The sequence below is a fragment of the Carlito syrichta genome, unplaced genomic scaffold (assembly GCF_000164805.1).
Source record: "Carlito syrichta isolate Samal-C Ts95f unplaced genomic scaffold, Tarsius_syrichta-2.0.1 Scaffold315456, whole genome shotgun sequence".
In the NCBI taxonomy this organism is placed as follows: domain Eukaryota; kingdom Metazoa; phylum Chordata; class Mammalia; order Primates; family Tarsiidae; genus Carlito; species Carlito syrichta.
The window spans coordinates 391,768-403,907 of NW_007259552.1; the positions used below are offsets into that span (position 1 = coordinate 391,768).

General features: G+C 56.8%; 2 protein-coding genes across 3 annotated transcripts in view; both read left to right on the top strand.

Moving 5' to 3' along the window:
* The window catches only part of AHRR (aryl-hydrocarbon receptor repressor), a 70,092-nt gene extending 61,015 nt beyond the window's left edge, over nt 1–9,077 (top strand). Inside the window, exons 7-10 of the mRNA XM_008072825.1 lie at nt 2,183–2,382; nt 6,634–6,695; nt 6,968–7,109; nt 7,859–9,077. Coding sequence (XP_008071016.1) covers nt 2,183–2,382; nt 6,634–6,695; nt 6,968–7,109; nt 7,859–8,894 — 1,440 coding nt within the window. The 3' untranslated portion in view covers nt 8,895–9,077. The remainder of the gene's footprint in view (nt 1–2,182; nt 2,383–6,633; nt 6,696–6,967; nt 7,110–7,858) is intronic.
* The window catches only part of EXOC3 (exocyst complex component 3), a 41,940-nt gene that overhangs the window by 1,793 nt on the left and 28,007 nt on the right, over nt 1–12,140 (top strand). The window contains exon 1 of one of the 2 annotated variants that reach the window (XM_008072827.2): nt 11,968–11,982. The exons of the other annotated variant lie outside the window; for it this stretch is intronic. The gene's annotated coding sequence lies outside the window, so the exon portion shown is untranslated. Of the gene's footprint in view, nt 1–11,967; nt 11,983–12,140 lie in introns of those variants that run through there. 2 annotated transcript variants of the gene reach the window in all.

Below are 12,140 nucleotides of genomic sequence, written 5' to 3' on the forward strand. Positions count from 1 at the left end.
CCCCGGCTGGAGGGAGCTGTGTGTGAGCCCGCCGGTCCCTGTGGTGGGGACAGTGTTGCCAGGGTTGAGCTCTGCATGGAAGCTGATGGCGAGGGCCGTGAGGCCACGGCGTAGGGAGAGAGATGCCTGCATGGACGCGAGCCCACTGCAGATGGGCAAGCGAGGCAAGTGACAGCTTGGTGTTATTGTAGCTTTCTCTTCACCTGGTGCTCCTTTTCAAACAAACCCCACGTCCTGCCGAGGGCTGGCGAGCTGGGAGAGCCTTGCCTGGCAAGCCTTGCCAGGTGGCATGGGCATCTGAGCCCACAGCTCCTGCCTGAGTTTAACTGCCTCTCTTGCAGCCATCCATGGGTCTCCACTCTGCTGCCTGACCCTTTCCTTTTCTGGCTCTTCCAGCCTGTCAGGGCAAAGACTCCAAGTGTCCCAAGAGCTCCCAGAGGGTGGAGCAGGCCTTGCTGCCCTCCTGGCTACAATCTAATGCCACAAGCTTGACTCCAGCACCCTGCTGGGCAGGCCCCCTGGGTTCACCCTCCCCACCCATTCATGGACCTAGGACCTCCTGAGGACCTCGGCCCAGGCTGTCCCCACAGCAGAAGCACCCTGTGGGTCTGGGGTCTCGCAGCTTTCCCACACACCAGAGTGCCTCATGAAAGGGACAGCTTTCCATGGTACCCATGGTCCCAGGTCAGAGGCTGCACCCACACGCACAAGGCCACTGGCTAACAATAAAGTCTTCTATTTTGATAATATTTTGTTCCAAATTTTATGGAAATCAAGACACTATTTACTGGCTGATAAGGAATGTTGTTAGGTTTTAAAATTGTATAACCAATCCCCAGTTAATTAAAAACTTGTTTCTAGATTGGAAGGATTTTACTGTGCAGTCTGCAGGGATTGAAATATAGTTGAAAATGAAACTGTAAAACAAAAAAGTGAATAGAGGAAGCCAGCCAGAGAAATGAGTTTGAAGCTGAAATGTTGCAATAAGGTATACAAAAATAAGTGTCTGATATGCTACCCTTAAAATCCGTAACTCCACACTCCTGTAGAGAGCTCTGGCATTTATAGAGGACACACCGACACCCACAAGGGGCCACACAGTGACCCTGCACAACCTCACAGTCTCTTCCCAGCTTTGGCCATGGGACAGTGTGGCAGCCACTCCGTCCCACAGTTGGGCAAGGTGGTACTATGTAGACTGTCTCCTGCTGTCCTCAGAGCCAACTGTTCAGAGATTCCATTGAAGTCAGGTTGGTAGCTCAACATAAGCTATGGCGGGAATGTCGACACCACAGAAATTGTCAAACACTACAGACCAGGGATTTTTTTCCTCTGGAGAGCTGGATATTAAACATTTCCCAGCCCGCCACTGCCCTGAATCCTCCATACCAAGTAAGTGAAGGGTACACAGTTGGGGCATGCAGGTGTCTGTTTATCTAATAAATCCACAGACAGAGAGGAAGATGGCGGGATGGAAGGAAGGAAGCAAGGACAGATGGAACGCATGGTTGGGAAGACGGATGGGGAGATGGATGGAGAAAAGGACAGGGAGAGAGTGGGGCCATGTTGAGGGGTCATTCTTCCATTGAGAGGAAGAGCATCCTTGGTGACTAACACAATTATACATCAGCCTTCTCTTTGTAGAGAGAGCTTTCATTTTAGGACAAACTCCTAAGTTACTTGCTGGCCTTTTAAAAAAACACACTGACGCCCTAGATAAACAAGGTCCAGTGGTCTCTAGGTTTTACCCTTATGAATGAATGATAATCTGGAAATGGGTTGCTACAGCTGAAACAGTCCTCAGAGATGGTCTGCTCCCCAAATTCCTACCAAGGGGCTGACTGATGGTGCGGCCATGGGTTGGTAACAGTCCAGGCAGATGAGTAGCCACGCCTACCCGTGTGGGCCAGCTCCCACATGCACACTCACAAGAGAACAGACATGTGAATAGAGTCACCAGTTAATGGCTATCATAGAGCCTCTAGGGAAACCCGTGAGTCATTCTGAAGGCCCAGAGTAGGGAGGCCGGGTTCTGCGGTGCCTTCCTGGCCTGGTCACTGGTCTGTTTCCCACATGACACCAGACGAACTGCTTCCCGGCAACTGTGCGTCATGCTCCACATCCTTTGACCACGTAGCCAACATGCATTGCGAACATGCCTCCCCCTGTCCCCAAAAACCAGACGATGCAGTTTCAAGGCAAACTGAGGTTCCTGTTTGGACAGAAGAAGAAGGCACCGTCGGGGACAGTCCTGCCCCCACGCCTGTCACTATTCTGCGTCGTGGTGCCTGTCCTCTGGCATTCTGCAGCTGAGGTGAAGATGAAAAGCGCGCTCCTGAGGGCCAAGCACAAGGCCGACCCCATGGCCATCGTGGACGCCAAGTGAGTAGGCTCGGGCTCATGTCGCCGCAAGGTGGCCACTCTGAGTCGCAGCACAGCGCCTGACACTGGCGTTGTCTTCTTTCCTCCTTTCCAGCAGGCAATACAATGAGTTTGGTGTTATTAAAGTGACTATGTTAGGTGGGTAATGATGGTTAGGAAAAAATATTTTCAGACTCACACTGCAGCCTGGCCCCCGAGGCTGCCTGTGTCAGCTCGTCCCCAGACCGTCCTGCCGCAGCGCCAGGCTCAGAGCAGGTGCCGGCCCGTGTCCCATGGGAATGGGGCTGGGCCCAGCCTCCTGCCCGCTTTCCTCTCCCACTGCCCTTCTTCACAATCAGCCCCCCAATGAGTGAGGGTGGTTCCTGGCTGGGAGATGACGGGCCGGCGCTGCCAGGTGGGTGGGCTGAGGACCAGTGGCACAGCTGCCCCCTGCCGGTCCTTGTGCCTGTGCCACCCAATCCCGCCCCAGCATCTTCTCAGCCTCTCAGAAGGAGAAGACACTGTAGCCAGTTTTCTGGGCGAGTCGCATCCATGGTTTTGTAGAGTGGATTAAGCCTGCATTGCGTGGGTTGGTTTCTTGGGGGAGAGGTAAGAATTCGTGCATAGGCAACTGTGTTTCTGACTGGTGGGAAGACACCTTGTGGTGAGACCCAGGGCTGGGCTGGGGCAACAGGGATGCCTGGGGCCCCAACTCTCCCCCAGCATGGTGGGAGACACCTTCTCCCGCACCCAGTGCAGGTCCAGTTTGTCAAGACCCTGAGTCCCCAGCCCACCCCTTTGTCTCTTGGTGACTGTCACCACAGCAGACTCAGCTGAGTCGCAGCCACAGAGGAGATGCCCACTGCCCCAGGGGCCAGGGACTGTGCCTTGGAACAGATGCCTCAAGAGCTGGGCGACTTCTGTCGAGTCAGAACCACCTGCGTAGCTTTCTGGCTGGGCTGGCCAAGGACCCCATGAGGCTGTGGGGAGCTTTCCTGAGGGTGCCATTCTCAGCATCCTCCTTCTCACCACGTCCAGTGCGGACTCCCAGTTCACCTACCACCGCCCCACACTGCCTGTCTGCACCCATAGAGGCAGCTGTGAGAGTTTGTGTCTTGCCTTTTGCACGTGACATTACGGCGTGACCGAGAAGGCATGGACCTGGCACTCCTGGAAGCCTCTGTCCTCTCCTCCCCGCCTGCTGCCAGGGAAGCCCGGGCCTCCCTCCCAGCAGTTGCTGATGTCCCATTCCTGCCTGACTGAGTCTCCAGGGACCTGGCCCTCGCGCCCCGAGGCATGCCTGCCGGCTCAGGTCTAGGTGCTGAGCGCAGAGTGGAAAAGCTGGTCTGGACTCACCCATGTTCGTGTCCCTCAGCCCTCGGGTCTTTGACTGCCACCGAGGCGCTCCCATCTGCACTCCCCGGTGCCCGGTGCTGCTCGGGGCCTGGTAACCAGGCATTGGCTGGGACCCAGCCCACATGCTTGGTTCTCAGGCCTATGGCCACTATTGAGGCAGTCCACCTGTGTGGCCTGCGGATCCGTCATTGGCCACCCACCTTCACCAGACAGCAGTATCAGCTGGAAGGAAACCCCAGCAGGCATCTGACTTGGCCAGCCAGCCCAGGTGGGGATGCCAGCTGCGGCCCCCAGGAGAGATTCCCTGAGAGTCAAGGCACTCACCGACACACACACAAAGCACGCCAGGTTCACACACAACTTGGCTAGAAAGGCTTCCTGGTGATGGCTTGAACTCTCACTCCCTAGAATTTCCACCCTTCTTTCTCTAGCTAAATGTCCTCAGTTCTGTTTGCCTTGCTCCCGGGTTTGGGTTCCAGATACCTTCTGCACATGTACGCCACCTGGGGATGTGCACGGCAGGCCCAGTGATGCAGACTGGAAGAGATGTCCCTTCCTTTGTTCCGAGCATCCTGCCTTTACTAATGCATCAACTGCCACAGGTGTGTCCCTGCCATCCTATGTTGCAGTCACCATCGCCATGGAGACATGTCTCGCCTGTGCTGTGCTTTGTGGTTTGGTTTTGGATTCCACCTGCACGCCCTGACTTCCATTAGGACTGAATGTCATTCTTCAACACTTGGCCTTGGTGGACCTTGCCAGAGTGCAGCTTCGTGAGCGGGCTTTAGCTCTGGGACTCAGCAGCATCCAGCCGCCTGCTCTCCCTCCCTTCCCTGCGTTTTCACCGGTAGCGTGTCCTCCGAGTCCTCATGCATATCCTTGGAACAGCAGCACCTGCAGAGTGGCCCCAGGTCTGCCTGGCCCAGAGGCGTTGGGAGGGCCCTGGTTTCACACCTGCTGATGCCCAGATGCGGAGGGTGTGGCAGAGTGCCCCACCCAGTTGTCAGACATGTCCAGGAAGGAACTTGGGGCTCTGAGAACCCCAGGCTGGTGCCTCGGGAACTCTGCACGCTGAGGCTGCCTTCCCAACACCTCACCTCTCCGTGCCTCACCTTTGACCTCTTCAGATGGCCATTCAGATGGTTACCCAACCTGACAGCAGCGGCAGGTGTCTGGAGGTTTTCATGCCATGTGTGGCCATGCATGGGGTCCCGTGTGGGTTGCTCCATGTCCACCCAGCTCTGCCGTTGGGACCTAGCAGCCCCAGCTGCCCCCTCAAACGGCTGGTCACTGCCTGAGGCACATGGAAGGTGGTTCCAGGATGGGAGGAACCTGGGGCAGCTCTGACCCTGACACGTGCCAGGTGCTGAGAACAGATACCTGGAACAGGCTAAAATTAAATGCACATAAAGGATGAGAATGTAAACTGCAAGAGAGAAAAAACAGAAAGCCAAAGGAAAGTTACAAAATTGATGTGGCCACGGTGAGGCGTGCAAGCCCAACGGTCCCTGCTAGGATGGCTGCCTGTGGCGCAGGGCCAGCCCCCCACCTCCCCTCTCACCTTTCCGCCCCCGGCCCCCACCACCCCTGGCGGGCCACGCACACTGCGAGACACTCCTCTTTCACTTGCTGCCTCAGACTGTTCTGGTTGTAAGCTGCTTTGGCTTGATTTTTACAACGTAAACACACAACCTGAGCTTTCTCTGCCGCCCCCTGGCGTCCCAGCGGGAAAGCACAGGCCACACCCCCCAGGTGGCGGGGGCGGGGGGGAGGGGCAGGTGCTGGGCCACTGGTGTAGGGTCTTGGGCCCACCGCGCTCCCTGGAATGTAGACACCTAGACCCGCCTGTAGGGCCTGTGAGGGCTAGGGAAGTGAGGCGTACACAGTTGGCACACATCCTGTTATTACAATTCGGAAGGGGGAAGAAACCTGCCAAGCTGAGAGTTCTAACTCACACCTACCCAGGGTTTCTGGAGTTTTCACCAGCCTGCTCTGAACTGAGTTTGGCACTGACTCTGAGTAAACACCGTAGTCCACTCACCCTGAGCACTAGGGTGGTGCGAGGTACATACAGCAGAATCAAGCCCCCAGGCCGCCCCCTACAACTTTTCCTGATAGGGATTTTGCAACATGTCCTGGAGCCTCATTATTCTGTGACACTGCCCACTTATCAAAATGCACGTGTAACCCCAAATCAATACATGCCATTCTTTTGACCATCCACGGACACGCACAGAGGGGTTTGATTCACACGGTGGACACATGCCAGTTGAGGTCCAGTGAGGAGAATCCAGCCCCGCATTTCCTAAAGGTGTCCAGAGGACAGAGGCAGGTGGGGCAGGAGGTTCTGGCTCTGGGCCAGTTGGAGGGGTTGGAACCCAGCCCTGGGGCCTGTGGGTAGGGCAGTACTAGGCAGGTCACTTAACATTTTTCTTCTGAAAAATAAGGAAAATAGAGTCTACCAGAATGAGTCACTGCTGGGTCTTACGATTATAATCCATGTGAGAGATGTCCATGTATACACACACACATACATGTACACACATGTATGTGCACCCTGTTCAGCTGTCACTCATTTGGTATCTACGGTGACTTTATAGAACATAACTACCTCGAATTTCAAGAATCTACTATATTTTTGTTCTGTCTTTCCAGAACAAAAGTGCAAACTCTAAAAGTCATTCTGTGTGTACATCTACTTTCTGAAGCAAATTCATTAACCTTTTTTGGCCTAAAAAGAGACAGAATTCAGTATTTTCAGCAAATCTGTAACTGAGAAAACACTGTGAAGAACTGAGCGAGTGCGAGCTATTGTTCTGTCCTCACCGCTTGGTGTGACATCAGTACCTGTCATTCATTACTCTTCTCTACCTTTGACACATGTTTTATTGTTCTGCTATGATCTGTTCTTCACAGAGTAAAAGCTTCCATGAATCTGTGTGAATCAGAATTGCACGGAAAACCCAACTACTTTGAAGGTACTTTTAAAAATTCTCAATCTCATCTTTTCCGAATGGGTTCAAATGTATTTTGCTCCCTTGGAGAGCTCTCCCAGCCCTGGCACGTTCCATGGACATGCCGTTTTGGGGAGACTTGGTGTCTGTCCTGCTGATAACTGCCAGGTCCTGGGCCCTGTTCCATGCACTTTGTGGGAGCCGGATGAGACACGTCTGGTGCAGAACGAGGCGAGGCTCACCCAGGCGCTCCTCAGTTTCCCATGATGGCTTCTCTCCTCTCTAAACCCCAACAGGAAGGAGCAGCAGGGAAAATGGCCTCCTGGTGTTCAGGGCCCAGCCTGATGCTGGCTGTTGGGCCCGGGTTCCTGCCAGGGCCCCGTGTCTGTGCCTCAGGGATAGTCCAGACCTTGTCCTCGACCCCAAGGGGGCTGCAGGGTAAGTGGTGCCAGGCAGCCTCCCCAGCCCCGCCCTCAGTCACTGCTGAGGCCAAAGTAGAGAGGGGAGTGGGCCGACCGAAGAGACGGAGGGGGCCCTGATGGTCCCTGGGTGACAGACCTTGCTCTCCGTGGAGCACCTTCAGACGGCTCTTCGGCCGAGAACTCACACACGGGCTGGGACTGGCCTGGAGGAGCAGCAGCCTGGGGAGTGCTGGGTGCCGAGGATGCCTCGTGGGCTTCAGCAGAGCTGCCAGACCCGGGGCCCGCCTTCACCTGCTCCTGGGCCCTGAGTCCCCAGCCCCAGCCTGAGCTCACCCTTGCTGGGAAACCCTCTCCACATGCCCCCTCCTGGACCCACCCACCCCAGCGGGGCTCCCCTTCCCTGGCCAGCCCAGCTGTGTGTCAGGCTCTTTCCTGTCCTTGGGCCACTGTCTCTTGTCACACAGGTGCCAGTCCAGATGCCACACGGTGGTGTTGGCCAGTGACAAGGTCTGGCCACAGAAGATGGCCTCCTGCACCCTCACCCCTGGGCCCCTTTGAGCCCTGCCAGGCACCCAGGGATGGGGGGGTTACAGGACAGGCAGTGCCAGCACTGGCCTCCTGGGCTGCTGGCGGTGGGGGGGGTGGCATGTTGCAGCCTTGGTGGATTTAGCCAGTCCCTGTCCAGCTTAAGACTCCCCCTTGGAGACTCCCCAAGGGGGTGAGGCCATCGTCCCCAACGCTGTCTGATGGGCCGTCTCTCTGCAGGGCCAGGGACAAGGAGCAGGAGCGGGTCCCCAGCAGCTGCTCTGGAGGGAGGGGGCAGAGGGAGGCGCACGTGCACAGTTGCCACCTGGAGAAGCTGGGACCCTTGAGGCGCCTGGACTGCACGGCAGGACAGCACGGGGAGGATGGAAGCGTCACGCTGAAGCTGCAACCCAGCAAGGGTGACCTGGTCTCCAAGCGCCCTGTGCCCTGCAGCCCCTGTCTGCCCTACCCAGGGGCCCAGGGCACTTTCAATGCCAGCGGCACAACCACTTTCAGAAACTCACCCAGCTGTCACCCGCCGAGCTCGGGCCCTGGTGCCTACTCCAGTCAAGCCAGCAGGCCCGGGCGGGAGGTAGACGAGAGCCAAGTGCATGCCGCTCCCTGCTGCTACCCCCATGGCAGCCTGCAGAGCCAGCTCCCACAGCTCGGAGTGCGGCATTTTGCCACGGGAGCCTTCTCTGCCCAGGACGGGAAGCTACAAGGCCTGCAGATGTCCCCAGGAGGCCTGTGTGGGCCGATGTTGCCTCTGGAGGTGCCCATCAAGATGGAGCATGACTCTGGGTCTGAGGATGCAGTGGACGGCTATGTGCCCAGCCAGCTGTGGCCGGGGACCAGTGATGTGGCCAAGGGCCATCTGGCCACTTTCCCTACCAGAATGCACCTGAAGGCAGAGCCAGACTCTAGGCAGCCGGGCTACACCCCACACCTCGGGCATGACATCCTGGGAACTCCTCTGCATAGTAGGGCCACCGCCATGTGCTACCCTGCTCATGGCACCCACCTTGAGCACATGCCCGACCCGCCCCTGCTGGATCCTCACTGCCACCACCATGCACAGGGTCGCCATGAGGCTCAGGCCCTCCTGCCAGGTTGCACCTGCAGAGCTGTCGGGTCCGCCCCTGTTGTCAAGCGTGAGCCCCTGGACTCGCCCCCGTGGGCCACGCCCAGCCAGGGCAGAGTGCCCGAGGTGTTCCCCAAGAGTGCCTTGGCGATGCTGATCCCACCCCGAGCTCCTGAGTGCACTTTTCTGCTGTAGCACACTACCCATGCTCCGTCCACCCAGCCGGGGCTGCCTCTACACCTGGTCTAACAAGGCAGGTGCCTAACCAGAGCCTTCTTAGAGGAACTCTGCAGAGCTGCCCAGTGCAATCCTCTACTCTGTATGTGTGGCATGCACAGAGGTATACTCTGGATTTTATAAAATATCACCAAAGTTCTTAAATGCAAGCTGGCCCTGAGTGTAATCAAGCATGACAGTATCTCTCCTGAGGAATTCAAGTCCCTAAGAAAGTGGGATGTTCCATGACCCAGGGTGCCGTGTGGCAGGCCTGTTACCATCCAGTCCAAGTCAGGGAAAGCCGTCACACGATGCTCCTGGCTCAGAACTCCCAAGCCACCGCCAGCCCAGGCCTGTGCCATGCTGGCCAGGCCAACCTCTCAAAGGATAGCACTGCAGAGGACGGTACATGAGGAATTAGAAATGGAGCTCACTGAGCGACAGGGGACTGTGAGCCCATCTGTGGGAGGAAGCCAGGAAGCTGCAGGCAGGCAAGGCTGTCAGTGCTGCATCCCTGTGCTTTCCCATGACAGGTAGCAGGTGCTCTGTGGTGCTGTGGCCCAGCTGAGACGACCTGGAAGGGAAGTTAGCAGAATACTCTCTTGTTCCTTCTGGAAATCTCTGGTGTTCTCAGCAGCCACGGGATGGTTCATACTAGTCTGTCTCTTGGTACGTCATGTCATAAGGAGTTGACAGCGTCTACTTTTGAGAATGTGCAGAAACACAAAATGTAGAGAAAAGAAACAGGACGTTGAGATGTCTGTGGAGGCTGTCTTACTTGCTCACTATCTCTGCAGTTTCTTCCAACCACCATCCCAGGAAGAATTATTAGCGACAAGACAGACAGGTAGCACTTCAAAAACCATAAAGGTGGTGCTGGCTGTAGGCAATTTGAATACAAGAGCATACATCAGAAAGTTAAGGGCATCACAGGGCGCCACCCAAAGACAACTTATAGCTGATGGTGCCATTCAGAGTACCTCAGGGCCTGGCTCAGGCAGATAAGCCCCACTGGATGGTGAACATCAGGTATGGGTCTCCATGGAGCAAAAGGAAGCCACAGCACCGAGGTGCTTGGGGTCCTGCTGCAGCTGGGCCCACCTGTGCTGAGGAGTGGACAGACGCTTCTCCTCAGGGACAAGGGCATCTGCCCCTAAAGCCACCTCTACTTGGGAGTCTCAGGAGTGGCAGGAGCCTACCGGGTGAGGGACTTGCTGCTTGGCCACCTGGAACATTCTGCCTTTTTTAGCCACCTGCTGTGGCTTCGGGGTGTCAGTGTGTAGCCCCTGGTTTGATGCTGAAGCCACTGGCTAAGCACACATACATCTTGGCAGAACTCAGGCTCAGTTGGCAAGACTGGGTCTTTCTGCACACTTAGGCACAGCCTGGGTGCCTTGGGGGCTGAAGATCTCCTCCCAGAGCTGAACTCCCAAGGTCCACCAGTGGGCACACATCTCTGCTCGGTCTCTGGGGGCCTTTTGAAAGGTGACCTTGGTGCTGAGCTGTCGTGGGTGTGAGCCATGCTCATGGCCTCCACTTCGGCTGCCAGTCTCTCCCTTACCTGATGGACGCCTAAAGTCACGACGACAGCAGAGCTGCCCAGGGTCAGCCATGTGACGACCGACCACCCAAGTGCACACCACCTGTGAAGGCCAGCCACCTGAGAGCCAGCTATCTCATGGTCAGCTACCCTAGCACCAGTCATCTGCGAGGACCAGCCACTTGTGAGGACCAGCCTCCTGGAGACCAATTCTCAAGCTGTGCTCACACAGCGTACCTCTCTGCTCTCTGCGCATTTATGGATTTAACCCTTAAGACAAGGAGAGGGACTTAAAGGTCTCCCTCCTTCCCTTCTGTTCCAACCCAGTGCCTAGCTCCTGATCGTGGAAAGCTCTCGTTCATCAGACCTACGGCCTCCCTCAGAAAGTACCAGTTAACAAGTGTGTGCCGCTCTTGGGGTCCCCCTCCACAAGGGCCCGCCCATGCCCTGCATCCTGGAGCCCAACCCTCAGCATCACCCTCAGCCAAAGCGCTTCCTGCGTCCCTGAGGGTTGCAGAGGTGTGGAATGCACTCAGGCCCCCAAGCACACATGGAACCTGTCTCCCCGGCCTGGAAAGACTCCCAGAGGGCAGGCACCAGACTGGGTGGCTGCCCTACAGGTCACCTGACTAGCAGCCTGCAGGTTTTGGGTTTTGGGGACTCCCACATCATGCTGCAGCCCTTGAACACTGGGGGCCAGAGCCGTGTTCAGGGTCCCTTCCTCAGTGGCCACAAAAATCCCTGAATCAGCACTTTTGTTATTCTACGAGCCCACCCCTCCTGAAAAACCGAGTGGGGTAGGTGACGGTGGGAACACAGATGGTGCCAATGTGGTCACTTCTGCTTTCAAGTGTCATTGTTAGTACTGAAAACAGGTTTCTGTTTTTCTGCTTATGTGGCTTTTTCCTGAATAGCTGAAAAAGTATTAAAATCAAACAAATGTGGGAATGGAAGGGAAGAAATAAACACAAGTTACATTTTATATTTTTGCAGTTTCTGCAGAAGTTTTCAGCATCTATACCAACGTGTTTGATTTTAAAATGGAGGCACCGAGAACGCAACCTTGCCGTTTTCGCGGTGCCTTTTGAGAGCTTTCAGGTGCATTTCTTATTCTGCGTTCTGTGTTACACGTCCGGTGTTGACACGAAACCCGTGACACGCGAACACACGGTTGGGTCCACCGGGCAACTACCCGGCTTTCCAAATGAAGTCGCTCGATTTCCGTGAGCGTGCGTGTGGCTCGTTTACCTTCCAAGAGTCCTCCGCCGCCAAGTGGAAAGAAGGTGCCCGAACGTCGCCCGGCCCTGTCCTCGGGCGCCCGGCCCCGCAGCCCCCGCCGTCGCGGGAGTCGGGACCCTCCCGGGCGCTCTAGGACCCGCCACGGCCAGTCCCGGGAAGTGAGGGAGGCGGGCGAACCCGGCTCTGCCAGGGGGCGGGGCACAGAGGGGACGGGCGGAGCCCCTGGCCCGGGGTGGAGGGAGCCCTCCCTCACTGTGCGAGTCTTTGACCGGCGGCCGCAGCGGACGGGTGAGGGGGCCCCGCAGCTACCCCGGGCCCGGGAAGGCCGGGAGGGCAGGGATGCCCCTACCCCCGGTCCTGGGGAGACCCGGCCCGATGCGCAGGGACCCTCCCCTCCACCATCCTGGAGCGACCCACCCCGGTGGACAGGGACCCTCCCCCCACTT